Source organism: Pleurodeles waltl, chromosome 3_1 (assembly GCF_031143425.1).
Source record: "Pleurodeles waltl isolate 20211129_DDA chromosome 3_1, aPleWal1.hap1.20221129, whole genome shotgun sequence".
Taxonomy (NCBI): Eukaryota; Metazoa; Chordata; class Amphibia; order Caudata; family Salamandridae; genus Pleurodeles; species Pleurodeles waltl.
Window position 1 is genome coordinate 1,163,098,174 of NC_090440.1, and position 15,987 is coordinate 1,163,114,160.

Consider the following 15,987-nt stretch of genomic DNA (forward strand, 5'->3'; position numbering starts at 1 on the left):
GCGGCCCCAGTATTACGACCGTACAACAAGGACCTCCGGAATGTAATCACGGTTGACGCCAGTGCCAAGGGAATCGGTGCAGTATTTTGCCAATTCCAAGGGAAGAAGGAGAACACTGTTGCATTCATATCGCGGTCATTGAGCGAAGCAGAGAAGCACTACAGCACCATCGAGCGGGAGACGCTCGCGTGCGTCTGGGCCGTGGAGAAACTGAGAAATTATTTGTGGGGCAGGGAGTTCGAATTAGTCACCGACCACAAACCCTTGATATACATGATGGACGGTGAAGGACGTGGCAATGGCAAAGCCAGCTCTAGGCTCCTACGTCTACTGTCTAAGTTGCAAGAATATCACTTCACCGTCAGACACATCAAAGGGGGCCTCAACTGCAGGGCGGATTGCCTATCTCGCATACCGATCCCGGACGAGGAGAATGATTCCCTGGACGACACGGAGTGCGTTGTGGCAATGGTTGACGCAACAGCCATGTGCGAGGGATCCATATCAGAGGAAGAATGGTTGACGGCTCAGGAGAAGGACGGGACTATGCGGAGGGTGATGGACCACATGAAGGCTCATTGGCCCCCTATCCGGAACTTGCACGGGGCACTCAGAAGTTTCCAACAGATTAGTCCCGAACTCACCATCGAAGGCGGCTTTGTGAAGAGACACGAGCTGTTTGTACCTCCGGAAAGTTTAAGAGACAAGCTAATCAGGATTGCCCATAAAGGCCACCCGGGCAATACCGCTACAAAGAATCTTCTCAAGCAGTACTACTGGTGGCCAGGGATGTGCAGCGATGTCAGCAGATTCATTGATCGGTGTGGACCGTGCTTAAGGGCCGATAAGCACTGGAAGACGACAAAAGGAGAGTTGCAGCTGGTGGACATACCTGCGGCCCGTGGAACAAGATTGCCATTGATTTTGCGGGCCCATTTACAAGGCTACCTGACGAGTGTAGACATCTCATCGTCCTTACGGATTACTTCTCCAAATGGATTCACTACAAGTTCGTCAGGGAAGTTACCACTGAACGAGTGATCAAGGCATTGACGAAAATTTTCGCGATTGAGGGACAGCCGAAGATCATGGTGTCGGACAACGGCACCCAGTTAGTGTCCAGGCGGATGACGGATTTTCTGTCCAGGTTGGGGATTAAGCAGGAGAAAACCCCGCTGTACAGCCCGAAGAGCAATGGGCAGGTTGAGCGTATGAATAGATTCCTCAAAGAGGGCGTGCAACAGGCGATCGCTTCCAACATGAATGTGAAAGCGTTTCTGGCGGACAAGGTGAACACTTTCCACAACACGCCCAGTGAGGTTACTGGACACACCCCGTTTTATTTGATGAGGGGGAGAAGATGCATGAGTGAGCTTACCCCCAAATTCAATAAGTGGTATGACATGAACCGGGAAATTGAGGCAGAATCTGATGAGAGATTGAGAGTCAAAGCAAGAATAGTGGCCAAACAGGAAAACAATAAGAGGTACGCTGACATGGTGAATAGAGCCAAAACTAAAAATATAGCGCAAGGGGATTGGGTATTGGTGAAGAAACCCAACAGGGTGATGAAGGGGGAGTCTGTGTTTCAAACCCCGGTGCGTGTGCAAGGAGTGACAAGAGGGGCAGTCTGCCTGGAAGGAGCGGGGTGGCGGAGCAAGGACGACATAGTTAGGCTCAAGGCTGGGCAAGAGAAAATCATCATGAAAGATGTCCGTGTGGATGGGGCCGAAGGCACGGATGATGTTGACGAGTGGCAAACTCACGAAGCCAGGGATGTAGTCATTGATGAGGAGGAATGTGTGAATACGCCTTCCAGGCCAGGAATAAGTGGACAGGGGAGTGCGGAGCGATGCGAGAAGGCATGGCGTGGCTTGACGGCTGCCTCAGGACAGAATGGCTGCAGGCCCGAATCTGTGGAGAGCGACAGTCACAATGTAATGGGGTCAAGCCTAGAGGATGCGTGCGCCGTCAAGGCGAATTCACTTCAGTATGTTACTCCGAGCAGGCCAATTAGGCGTATCCGAGCACCCAAGAGGTTCGAAGATTTTGTTATGAGGTGAAGTTCCTTAAGTTTCTTGTTCTGTTGAAAAGGGAGATGTCCTACGTGAGTTAACGCACGAGGCCGGAGGGACAGAGCTAGTCTGTCTTCTATGTTTAGACGCCTCATGACGCCACGACCAATCTGTAACGAGGACGGTCGTGACGTCAGGGGGCGGCGCGGCGGAAAGGCAGAGGCGCGAACAAAGCGCGGTGTTGCGGCCGGCCGCTCGTGGGCCTTATTTCTTGTGGCAAGAATAAAAGATATTAACATGAAATCTGCCTCCCTCGCATCCTTCATACTTGCCACTACAGGGACATGTCAGATTTGTAAAGCAAATAATGGCTTTATTTTAGCTGTCTCTTTTCTACAATAGTCTGATTCAATGTTAGTCAAATGGAGGAGGTCACTCTCACTCCTGTTTCAAAATGTTAACATGTATGCATGACATGAATACATTTCTCACATTGCCTCAAAACAAAAATACACTACCAGCCACCCGCAGCCTATGGGCGTGGGTAAACGATCCAGGGCCTCAAGGAAGACAAATACATATGTATTTAGAGGGACCGTTAGATATATTGGAAGTCCCGGAAGATATCTCCACTCTGATTCTCCCTCTTGGCAGCCGTAGTCTGCACCTCCTTCATCTTCCTGCCTTCTAGCCCGCCCTTTGGTGCCGTTATTACCCTTACTTCTCTGAGCTTGGAAGTACTCCTTCCCTGCAGTTATCCCCTTCTACCCATAGTTCTGGAAGCCCCTGTGTTCTCGTAGTCTGTATTAAGTAGACCGACTGGTGCTTGTACCTCGGATCATGGCTCCACTATGACCTTAAGTGTAAAAAAGTTAAGTTTCTGCGATTGCTTGGCGTTACAATCTCAGCCAACGGAAACCTTCCTCCCAACCACGACCCTGCACGACGTTCAACCAATGAGAGAAAGAATAACGTAGACCAATGAGGAGCCTGCGCTGTTCTGAGGGCTCGGCTGAACCAGGAAGCAGCTCGCAGGGAGGGAGAGAGGCAGGCCGGGAAATCAGCACCGGCGACGCAGACAGCAGCTGGGGTTTGGGGGATGGGAGGGGCAAGGGGAGAGACAGCGAGGGAAAGGATGTGTTGAGCCTGACATGGGAAGACCAATATAGATATTGGTAAAATACGTGGAATGCGGAAAAGCATACATAAGGGTTTTCACAATCTCGAAGATAGGCTATAGACGAAAAGGAAGTCACAGCGAGACATGGAGAAGAAGAACATAGATTTAAGCCAAATCCACGCGCAGAGATGGGGCGATATAGTCACAGAGAGCACACCGGCCCCAGACTGGACAGATGGCTGCAGAGACAGATGAAGCATCCTGAGCACACCGAGAAACTCGAGAGTGGAGATGGCATCCATATAGAGCATGAGAGGCAATGTCGGAAATGCGCACCCAACAGGGAAGGATAACAGAGATGTGTAGCTTCTAGGTTCGGAGTCTAGATGAGGTTGATTCCTACGCTTTTTGGAAGCAGGACGTTAATGGATAGCTAAGTAACTCAAACGCATGGCCAAAATCTCTATCGTAATCTAACTTGCTTTTGGAAAACACTTTCTCTGCATCAACTGCAGGGGTTGTGGGTTTCAGTACATGGTACGTGCCGGAGGTAGAACTAGAACAGCACGGATTTTCCCTCAGAGATAAATGATGTTGTCTTAAAACATATTTGAAGTATAGAAGGCTAGCCTCCCCGCCCCACCCCCTTGCTTTCAGTTAGTACGAGAAGCCTCTGTAGGACGACCAGGAGATTGTAGAAATACAAACAATGTTTTGTAGTGGACAAAGTTGGCCATGTGATCTTTATGGCCGTATGCATTTGCATATAGAGAGACTGAAAGAGCCAGTTACCTGAGCTCCAGCAGGACACCGGCAGTGGTGACAGGAAGCATCTTATCTCTAAGTAATATGCTTTCGAGTAAGTTCACGGACCTGTGAACCTACAAACCACGTGAAATGGATCCTAGCAGACAGGAGGAGATGCCATCCGAAGGCTTGGGGGCCAACTTATTTTGCTGGCTCCTGACCGAAGTGACCGGAAGCAGGAGGCTCATTTTGGTAGGGGTATTGCTAAGCTGTCTCCTTCTCCTGCATTCACTGATCAATATCTGGTTGCTTCTTTTCTTGACTGGCATAATGGCGGTCTTTGGGAGTAAGATGGGGTCGCAGGCAATCATTGACTCCCGGAACCGTCTCCATCTGGAGAGGTTCATTATTCCACAAACCTGCCAGCAGAGTCACGATGCAGAGATCCAGCTGGACAAGGAGATCCACCTGACCATTCAGAAGATTATCCAGGATTTTGTGTCATCGTGGTACCGGACACTGAGCCGCGAGAAGGGTTTTGAGGATGAGGTGCGGAGTGCCATGATGTGCTTGGCGGCAGAGCTGAAGAGAAGAATGCGACTGGTGGATAAAACTGTGTTGACTCAGAAGTTTCTGATATTGAGTGGCTGTCACCTACAAAGCTACATGAAGGCCAAGGAGACAGTAGACAGGCGAGACAGTGCTGCCCCCCCTGACCCAGCATTGCGCCCTGCTCGTCTCTGGCAGGAGTATACACAACTCAGCCACCCACATCCAGCCCTTCGCAGCTCAGCCACTGAGGTGAGCTATGCCCGAGGTATTGTGGATCTGCTACTGGACGTCTTGGTCCCCAAACCTCACCTGGAAACCAGAACAGGCCGCTATGTGGTAGTTGAGCTCATAACTTGCAATGTTCTCCTCCCCTTAATTGCCAAGATGTCCGACCCTGATTGGATCAATTTGATTCTTACAGATATTTTTGCCAAAGCAGCCATTAAGGTAGAAGCCAAGGAGGAGGAACGTGCTGTGGATCAGCCATCTGTACCAAAGTCCCTTCCTTTAAAAGTGCAGGTAGAATCTGTGCAGGATGAGGCCCTTCTTACTCCCAAGGTTGCTGAACTTTCCAGCTACGATGTGGTGGACGGTAAAGAAGATGTACCAGAAGAGACAGTGGGCAGTAAAGAATCACACTACATTGACCTCAGCGTTGAACCTAGTGTCCAGACTGTGAAAGAAGGAGGCATGCCAAACCATTACTTGCAATCTAAAACTCTGAGCCCTCTCTTTCTCTGTGAGGATTCAGAGCCAGAGTCCCCTATGTCAGACATGGGAAGAGACTCCGATTCTCTAGTTCTGATAGGCCCAGAGGAGCTCTCCTCAGATCGCTATCAGGATGCTTTAACACCAGTGGAATCCTCCATGGTGGCCTTGGGCCAAGAGGAAGATATTGAGTCTGATGACAGAATGTTGGAACAACCCCAAACTGGTGCTTCAGTCCTGTTAACCCCAACAAGTACCTGTCCTGAGATCTTGGTGAACCCCTTAGACATCGAAGAAGCAGCAAAACAAAATTATTCAGCACCTTCTAGTGTGGAAGAAATGGGGAATGTTCCCTTGAAGCCTCCAACCTCTTTGGAGAAGGATAGGTCTGTGTCACCTTCTTTGAGCCCCATGGAAGGCATGCCCAATGCACCCCTACTCAGCTCTTCTCCTATATTACCCATTAACGCCTTCAGCTTTTTGCCCCTTAGCAGCCCGGATGGACCAGTGGTGATTCAGAATTTGAGGATTACTGGCACTATCACTGCCCGAGAACACAGTGGAACTGGCTCCCACCCGTACACATTATATACAATCAAGGTAATACTAAGCTGTTTATATGGTGTTATTTATTATTACTTCATTCAGTGATGCAGTTTGTCATACACGTTTTTAAAATGCATTAGCTCAGAGATGTCCAAATTTGGAGTCATGGGGGTTGCATTCATCACAGATTTTCAGGATATCTATTTGGGATACATTTCCATACAAATAAATATATATGGAGATCATATAGACTAGTTTCCTAAAATATTGCATCAATCTAGCTTTATAGCAAGCGACCCCCAGTGTGTGTTCTCTTGAACATTTGGGTTTATTCCCCACATCACTTTCAATGAGTTGAGTCATTCAGTAGTCATGCCTTCACAGCTAAGTATGCCTGCCTTTAAACTCAGATCTTAACATTACATTTGTTGTAAGGGTCATACCCCACTTCTGAATGTGCTGTTTGATGAGACCCTTCCATTACTGAGTTGTCCACGGACTCTATTGTCTTGCTGCATAATGCATTTGGTACCTTTCTCTCATCTCAGTTATGTGATACATTTTTTTCTTTTTACATTTTTCACTCTCCCTCCTCTTCAGTATGAAACAGCCTTGGATAATGAGAATCTTGGCACTCTGCAGCCAATGGCATACCACACAGTGAATCGACGCTACCGTGAGTTTCTAAACTTGCAGACACGGCTAGAGGAAAAGCCAGACCTGCGCAAGTTTCTGAAAAGTGAGTAAGCACATGACATATTGGACCGTCTCTGTTGGAAAGTGGGTTATTGGTAAGGGCAGGTAGGCACCTACACTTAACAATAGGCCAGAATCCCCCACTAGGTCCAGTGAAGGTCTCAATAAATTAATCCATCCTCAACACTTGGTAGCTTGGCTCATAAGCTGTTAGGCTTAACTTAGTGGACAGGTGTGTAAAGCTTTTAATATCAGCAAAACAGTAAATAAGTAAAACACAACACACAATAAAAATCTGACCCCAATTCATAGAAAATAGGGAATATTTGTATCTTTAAAATGACACCAAAACAACAAAAATCCATTGTAGGGATCCAGAGATATGAATTGTTATAGATTGAATAAAACTAGCGCTTAGAAGCAAATAGTGCTCAAAGGGTAAAAAAAGGTTGCACATGACAGGGACACAGTCCAGAGTTCAGGCCACCCACGATGTAACACTTTTACATTTATTTTCAGAAGTGTTTCTTGATTCAGGAAAGCCAGCACCACCAAACGTTCAGAGGTTCTGGTTTGCCTCTTGGGGTCTGGGACTACAACCCCTCAATGCACCTCTTGAACTTATGGCGCTTTTCACAACAGTTGCTCCAAACGTCTGGATCTTCTTCCAGAAGTCTTTTGTAGTCCCTTGCAGTGTCCACAAACTTGATCTAAGATTCCAGAAGCTCTGAGTTGCTCCTTGGAAGTTGGGACTACAGTTCCTAGAATGCACCTGGTCAGAGTCCTCAAATGGATACTGGACGCTGGTCAGCTGGGCTTTTCTTGCAGGACTTGATGCAGAGGACATGGTCAGCTCCTTTGTATTTGTGGCTTACAGGGAGTCCACTCCTGAGGTAGCAGACACAAGGCAAATACCTTTTTTTGGTGAAGCCCAAAGTGTGCACCTGGTGCAGGTCTAGTGAGTGCAGTTCTTCAGGTGCAGACTAGGGGTTCAGCAGGGCAGCACTTCTTCTCGCGTATCTTCTTCCAGCTGGGATCTGAATTGTTGGCAGCTCTGCCATATTTATTCTTGCTCCTGGGGTGCTTAGGAGGGGGGTGCTACGGACCAATGAGGTGCAGGGTGCCACCCTCTGAGGTGACCACTTCCTGTGAAGTGTGGCAAAAATCAATCCCAGAAAGCAACATTCTTTAAAAACCCAACATGAAGAAATCTCTCCTTGAAGGTTACATCTGGCTGATCCCACCGACTGGTGCGGCCAAGTTTCCCTAACACACCCCTCTCCAGCCCCTCTCCTAATGTAATTATTGGGGCTCCCAGCTGGAAGAACAGGAAATGGGGGAGGTCCAGTTTGTGGCCCAGGTGGCTTTTCCTCCTTTGATAATCAGGTTGGCCACTCTCTCCCATCCTGCTCTGCCATCTCCTGCAGCAGTTCTCGTCCCACCAGATGCTTCCTTTATTTCAGCCTAGGCCACTTTACACCTCATTAAGGCAGCATGACTCAGGCTTCCAGAGACTGGCCAATCTGGGTAGGGCACTCCAAGGCTGTTTTTGGTAACTTTCAGAAGGAGTTCTAAAACTCTTTGTTTGTACTGTACTAGTTATAATAAATCCAGCCTTAGCAAGTTGTTGGGTTTATTCTAACTTTTAATTTGATACAGAACTTGACACATTTATCTCTTTTCTAGTGGAAATGGGACCTTATTAATTTTAAATAAAGTCTCCCAATGTTAGCCTATGGAACTATTGCACTACAGTTGGGAAAATGACTTTGTCTGTTTTTCCCTCACCAGGGCTTATAAAACATCTTTTATAAAGTCCCTGCTTATATGTACACTGCACCCAACCCTCGGGACACTTAGGCCAGGCCTTAGGGGCAACATATGTAAAAATAAGGTCGTTTAGGACTTGGGAAGTGCTTTTAACTCAAAAGTCGAATTTGGGGTTAATTTTAACTTAAAAGCAGCCAGCAAGGCAGACCTGTCTTGAAATTCACACTGGATACCCCAGCAGTGCACCTGTGGGTGGACTAACTATACTGGAGTCCCTAAACCAACATGCCCTACTATATACTATTGACTTACAGGTAGGTTGACAGGGCCATTTATAATTAGGTCTAATTTGCATATAACATTTTAAACAGAGTTTGGCCTTGGGACTAGTTAGCAGTGCCCAGGGCACAGTCAGAGTTGGAAGACACCAGTAAGCTAAAAATGGGTGCGAAAAGTAAGGGGGGGCTTCTGCAGTCAGCACAGTGACTCTGCATGAGCAGTATTTTTAAGGAGTGCTCCTCCGTAGTCCAAATCTCCCTCACCTCATAGTGTCCTCTGACTGCTCCTGGATGTCCCCTCTGCTCCACAAAAGAGGCTTTCTCTGTCCAGCACATCATGTGACGGTGTCTTATATCTTCTCGTCATGTTGTGCAAACAATGCTGATGTCAGCAGTCTACATTGTGCCTTTCACAAGTTACAGTGACTTTCTTAGTTACCCCCAACTTGTGCCATTTTTTTCTAAAATCTCCCTATGTTCTACCTCTTTGATCCCTTTATGTCTTACAGAATTGTCACCCTAGGCACCCCGTGTCTCATGACAATGATATTCTAAGCTGTTTCTAATGTTTTATTGCAGACATAAAAGGACCAAAAAAGCTGTTCCCAGATCTTCCATTTGGGAATATGGACAGTGAGAAAGTGGAAGCTCGTAAGAGTCTCCTGGAGTCCTTCCTAAAGGTAAGTATGGCCTAACAATAATCTTAAAAGACAAAATTATGATTTCTTTTCGGATCCATGTATTCTTTAAAAGGTCTTTGACATGGGCAGGGATTCCGTAGAGGTCCATACAAGCCAAGGCTCTTTCGCTGCTGATGTTTGCAGTCTCAGCCTCGGGGAGGATAGTGGTAGGCAGTAAAAGTGTGAGCAGTAACTGCCCTAACTACAATGTACAGAATATGAACACTCACCACAGACCGAGGATTGTGATCGATTAGATCCCTTGGTGTTATTTTACAGAGAATAATTGCAGGCTTGTTGCTGGTGGTGTAATGCCTTTATCCTTTGCACCACACTTGTCTCATATCCAGGCACATTGTAGATTGCTAAACTAGATATCTGGTCTTGCTCCTTGCAGCAGCTTTCGGGGATTTCAGAGATTGCCAGCAGTGAGGAAGTACAGGAGTTTCTTGCATTGAATACAGATGCCAGGATTGCATTTGTGAAGAAGCCTTTTGTGGTGGCCCGGATCGACAAGGTAGGACCCTCTAACAGATGGTTAGCGTTGTTACAGGTCTGGAGCCTAGATTAGAACTGTTCTGTCTGACCAAAATGGTAGTGATTATGAAACCTTACATACAATGTAAAGCCCCTTGAGGCACTTCCTTTAGCAGTAATGTTTTTTTAATTCATCTTAGGTTGTATACATTAATCCGTCCTTGCCACGAGTACTGTTCTGTATAGAAACCAACAGACAACTTAAATGGATGGAGATCCTATATTGAAGTGAAAATCTCTTAGATTGTTAAACATCCTTTATTTTTTGGGAAACTGAATGCCTTGTCATGTCTGGCAAGTGGGGCTTTGTCGTGTTGTAAATTAGGATAGTACTGTATTGTCAACCGCAAGAACCACAGAGGGGACAGCAACATCACAAGGAAAGCTGTACTTGTTTTTATTAAAGTCATTTTATGCTAACACTAATACTAATTTGGCCACGATTAGTTGTAATTTCTACTTTTAACAAATCTTAGCTTCTTAATTTTTGCACTTGTTCTCAAGTCTGGCCATTGACACTCTTTGTGTGTTTTGTTGTCCATCTGATTTTTTTTTTAAATCCAGCCTTCAAGACATATTATTTTTTCTGATTGCAAAACAAGAACCTACATTGCTTACCATTTGTTGGCTTTCTGTTAATTTCATGTGCCGCTTGTAATTAGATTTTTTTGTCAATCTTGGGTTTGTGCCTCCCATGGAGCAGGGGTTTTTAACCATCTCTTTGACTGAGAGATGCTTTTTCCATCTCTTTAACTGGCTGGCTTTAATGCTTCCTATACTCACTTTTTTCTTTTTGTTTAAGCACTTTGTCAGAGTGCATGTATTTTCCAGCTGTCTCCCTATTCAGCCATTGCTCTCTCTGCCTATGTGCTTTGCTCCACCAACCCACTCTTGTGTTGCTCCCTCACCCATGTGCTTCTGCTTCCTGCGCTCCATGTTTCTTTCTTTCGCCGAATTTTGCTGCCATCCTACGTAGCATGTTGCTCTTATTTGCCTGTGTTCTCTCCCTCCTGTTAGGGTGACCACCGTCCGTAATTTTCACGGACTGCCCATAATTTTGCCCTGCTGTCCGTTGTCCATTTTGAAAGGTTTAACGGACAGCATTTGTCCGTAATTTTGCCTTTCACCTACAGGACAAAATGCAATTAGCACAGATCAGTTTTCTCAGCTTGATTGAAAGGCAGGGAGTCTTGTGTGCTCTGAGGGAGGGAGGGGCAGACAGATAAGAAAAAGCCTTCTTGCCAGGGTATAACCTTCCATAAAAGAAATGCAAATGTGGGCAACTGGTAAATCTGCAAATGCAAAGGGGCTTGGAAACCTGCATTGACTTTAATAAAAGGATTCACTTGAAGCTTTCTGATGACACTTAAAGATAATTTCTTTTAGAGAGGTACTGTAACGGTATTCCAAGGTGAGCTATGGAGTGTGTGGTTTTCTTGGCGTGTTATTTAAAAATGTCAGTGCTAGGTATAAACTGTAGATTATTCAAATCTGTATTTTAGAAGGACTTTTTTTTTATTTTACCGAAACGTAGTTGAGCATTTTGTAGCAGCCTATAGTATGATGTGTGTAATGCATGTTTAAAATAAGGACTTATACATTCACAGTTCTTTCAGGGACCTCTATACCTCATAGTACTAACAAATGTTGGCAAAGCCAATAGGTCTTGACTACCCAAGAGTTATTGGCTTTGCCAATGTGTTTTAGCTATCTTATACACTAAAGTAGCTGCTGGTCAGTATGGCTAAAGGTTAGTGGCATAGTGGTGTAGAGTGGAGTTGAGTGGCATAGGAGCAGTGGCGTTGAGCATAGAGGTGCAGAGTGGAGTGGGGTACAGTGCAGTTGTTCAGAGTGCATTGGTGTAGAATGCAGTAGTTTAGAGTGCAGTGGCATGGAGTGGTGTGGGGCAGAGTAGAGTGGCATAGAGTGCAGTGAAGTAGAGTGGCCTACAATAGACTGGCAGAGAGTGCAGTAGTGTAGAATGGTGCAGTGGTATAGAGAGCAGCATAGACTTGAGTGGCAGCAGTGCAGTGGCATAGAGTGGTGCAGAGTGGAGTAGTGTAGCATGGTGCAGTGTAGAGCAGAGTATAGTGCTGTAAAGTGCACTGATGTAGAGTGGAGGTATGCAGAGTAGAGTGGTATAGAGTGCAGTTCAATAGAGTGTATTCGTGCAAAATGCAGTAGTAGAGTGGTGCAGAGTATAGTGGTGGCCAATGCAGTGTTGCAGAGTAGAGTGTCAGAGTGCATTGGCATAGAGTGCAGTGGCGTAGAGTGCAGTAGTACAACGTAGAGTGGTGTACAATACAGTGGCTGAGAGAGTGGAATGTTACTGATTAGAGTGTCAGTGCAGTGGTGTAGAGTGGCACAGAGAGCAGTGGCATAGAGTACAGTGGTGTAGAGTAGAGGGCAGTGGCGTACAGTGCAGTTTACAGTGCATTGGCATAGAGTGCGGTGGCATGGGGCAGAGTAGAGTGGCATAGAGTCATGGAGTAGAGTGGCATACAACACACTGGCAGAGAGTGCAGTAGTGTAGAGTGATGCAGTGACATAGAGTGCAGCCTAGACTCGAGTGGCATAGAGTGCAGTCGCATAGATTGGAGTAGTGTAGCATGGTGCAGAGCAGATTATAGTGCTGTAAAGTGCGGTGACATTGTGTGGAGGTATGTAGAGTGGTATAGAGTACAGTGTAATAGAGTGCCTTGGTGCAGAATTCAGTAGTACAGAGTAGAGTGGTGTAGAGTATAGTAGTGCCCAGTGCAGTGTTGCAGAGTACAGTGTCATAGTGCAGTGGCGTGTAGTGCATTTGTTTAGAGTGCATTGAAGTAGAGTGCAGTGGGGCAGAGTGGCATAGAGTGCCGTGGCGTAGAATAGATTTTCATAGTAGAGTGCAGTGGCAGAGAGGAGAGGTATAGTGCAGAGGGATAGAATGCAGTGGTTTAAAGTAGATTGTTTCACAGTAGAGTGAAGTGGCGTAGAGTGGAGAGGTGCAGGGTAGAGTTAGTAGCATAGAGTGCAATGGCATAGAGTAAAGTGGGGAAAGTCCACTATTTTAGTCCCGTCTGTATCTTGCACAAGTTTGGCCACATAAATCACCCAGGTAGTATGACGAAAAGACCTGGAGTGGTCTCAATGTTGCAGGAACGTTCTGTACAGCCATTCTATCAGTTTGCCACAAGTTCCTATGGTGTAGAGATTCTGGCAGACCTCACGGTAGGGTTAGTGCGAGGTGGCAGACATGAAATAGGGCGTTTAAGGTGGTTGTAAGTAAAGAGTTGACCGGGGTGAAGATGATAGTCTGCCAGAAGGGTTTGGAAATTTAGTAGCTCGCCATCCAGAAACAAATCCCCCAGTTTTAAGACACCTGCAGCATGCCACTGATGGAGTTGCTCTGAGCACAGCCATCCAGTGAGAGTGGGAAGGCTTTGTAGAGGTAGTGCAGAAACACTGGGTTTCTTCGTGTCAATGAGAAAGCTGTGCATGATAACCCCGGATGGTGATCCGTAGAATGGTCAGTAGGAAAAAGTGATCAGTGTGTGGCATGTCTCAAGAAGGAAAGAAGGACGAGCAGGGGAAAGTGTGCAAAATAATATTATCAGAGGGGTAGCACTCCATCTTCCCTAGTGCTACATGGCCCACTACAGAAAGCATAAGGCCAAAAAAGCAAACTGGGCTCGGATGGACCATGACGCTTTGTCATGATTTCCATCCTGCAAATCAGTGGGAGAATGGTAGATTTTAATCACTAGGTATCGGAAGGTAACTGGTTCCCTGTTCAGTCTGAGGTCTAATTGTATATAAAGGGAAAAACAGTGCCATATTTGAAGAAACACTAATTACATTTGAACATTTTTACATTTTGTTTTTGCAATTTACATCCCAAATACTTTGAAGATTCTATGTGTACTTGACACTTAGGGATAACCCAGATCACTAGTTTGGGTTTTGCTCAATTTCAAAAACATTTTACGACATGGACAAAGCAGGCAATTGCCTTGCACAACCTTGCAAGTGGTCTTGCCCCTGCTCACCCTTCACATGTCCAAACAGCGGACCATTGCACCAGAAGGGTTTGTCCAGGTGAGTGGGTGCTTCTTGTTCAACCACTTGACAGTGTCTCTTCTGTTCCTCTCCTGTCTGCAGCGACAACTGCCAAGGTACCCAATACCTTCCGATAGTCTTTGTGGACCCATCTTGTCTGATTTTAGGAATTGTCCCACCTTGTTCTTCTCTTCCTTATTTATCCGGTTCCTAGCAACAACTTCCCATTTGATCTCGATTTCATCCTCCTCTTTTATTATCTTTGATTGGTAATCCAGGCTCCCCGTTCTGAGATAAATGTAGAGTCCCAGACATACACTCTAGTACTGTGAGACTACAGACAAGTTGTGGGTACCTCATCCTGACATTAGGAGTGAGGCTGTCGCCCACACCATCTGCCCTGCCTCATTAACATTTGTTTAGGTTGAAAATCCATGGGCGCTTGGGTTGAGCCAGATGTTTTGGTTCAATGTGTTTAAACTATCATAAGGTTAATTAACTTAATGATTCCCAAACTGTTTGCCAGGGGTTTGAAAATGTTAAGAAACATAATCAAAATGGTGTTGTTACTTTCTCGTTAAGAAAGATTGGGTAGATTTGGGTAGGGGTGATGGCCTTGACACAGTGCTGAAGGGCATTCATTTTCTACTGAACAAAGACGTAATGTGACACCTGAATGTAGCATATCAGGAGGCAATCACAAAAAGACCACAGTGAATAAACAGTGCTATGTTAAAAAATAGTAAATAAATGCACTGATAACATAGTGAGGCATGGCATCTCTTGGGTTTGTCTGTAAAACTGATGTTTGTTCTTGAATTTTTGTCCTGAATTTTGACCCTTCGTCCTGAATTTTTGTCCTGAATTGTGACCCTCTGTCCTGAATTTTTTACAGTCATGTCTAGAATTTGCGTCAATGCCAGGTGGTCACCCTCCCTCTTGTTGTTTATCCCAACATGCTGTGTTGCTTCACCCCCACCCACTCTTGTAGCCCACTCATGCATTTTTTAAAAAGAGCTTTCGAGGTCCGATTAAAAACACACAAAAAAAAGCAAAAGTGCTATCCCACTAATGTTTTTCATTAACCTATCCTGCTCAGATTGCTTAATAAAAAAAAAAGCCATGTCCTTTGCGTGCATGTGTGTTGAACACAGGCACGTACCTCATGGGGTTGTATTGTACAGGTTGGGAAAAAGTATTAGCACAGCCTAAACTTTCAGAGTGCAGTGCCTTCTACTTAAGAATTACTAACTTATATTAAAAATCAGGTGCCTTGGTCAGTGATAGGAATGTATTTATAGTCAGTCAATATATTCAAGGTTTTCTATTAATCATATTTCTTGGTATAAAAAAAAAAAAGTGTTAAAAAAAAGTCCAACCAATGCTGTCATTTACGCAGGGTAAGGGGTTGATATAGGTATAGAAATTATGGCATAATAAAATACATGTTCCTGTTAAAAACACATTTTAAGTGGTATTCCACATTACTGATGACATCTCAGTTAGGTATACAGTGTAATTGATGACACTTTTGATAAGAACACTTATGACCTGGAGCCACCGCAGTGGGTGGCTTTAGAGAAGACTCTGCTTTCCCATTATGGGGGACTTGGCGGGCTTTACCGTGATGATCTCTCATCTTCCAGTACATCGAACCTGATCTTGAAGGTGACCCGAGCTGCCTGGCACAGGGCCCACCGCCTGTTTGGGGTACATCCTCTCCTGTATGCCCAGGCCCTCTTATGGAACAACAATAGTTTACAGATAGGAAAAGAGGTGCTTAATTGGCCGCAGTGGACCAGAGCCAGTATCATTAACCTTGCCAAGTCTTGGAGGACGGAGCGCCCAAATCCTTCACTAAGCTGCAGAACGAGTTTAACCTCCGCCCGTCGTAAGTTGCCCGCAGCCAGCTACTTCTGTTCTATACCGATCCTCGCTCTTGATCCCAACGGCCCCCTAATCACAGTCCTAGGAGCTACACCCCTTCCCCCTCTCCTCGCACCTTTCACATGGAAGTTCCATACCGCCCTACCCTTTCCACGCTCCCCCTCTGTCTCCCCCCCCAATCACCCTCCCCCAGATGGCAGAACCCAACCCAGCTATCATTTTAGGGAATTCCCTAACGCTCACGGAACCTCCTCACCCGTCTTTACCTTCCCTCTCCCCCTCTCCCCCATTTGTTTTCCTCCCTCCTATTCTTTATATAGTGCCTCCTGTTGCCCTTTTGACACCAGCCTCCCTCTCTCTCTTTCTCTCCTCCCTCCTCCTCTATCATCTCTCTCCCCATATGACGGGCTGCT

The 15,987-nt window shown here is 45.9% G+C and overlaps 1 protein-coding gene across 1 annotated transcript in view; it reads left to right on the forward strand.

Annotated features, from left to right (window-relative positions):
* Window positions 1-3,012: 3,012 nt before the first annotated feature.
* Window positions 3,013-15,987, forward strand: part of SNX19 (sorting nexin 19) — a 142,773-nt gene continuing 129,798 nt past the window's right edge. The window contains exons 1-4 of the mRNA XM_069224461.1: window positions 3,013-5,742; window positions 6,289-6,427; window positions 9,012-9,112; window positions 9,510-9,629. Coding sequence (XP_069080562.1) covers window positions 4,033-5,742; window positions 6,289-6,427; window positions 9,012-9,112; window positions 9,510-9,629 — 2,070 coding nt within the window. The 5' untranslated portion in view covers window positions 3,013-4,032. The remainder of the gene's footprint in view (window positions 5,743-6,288; window positions 6,428-9,011; window positions 9,113-9,509; window positions 9,630-15,987) is intronic.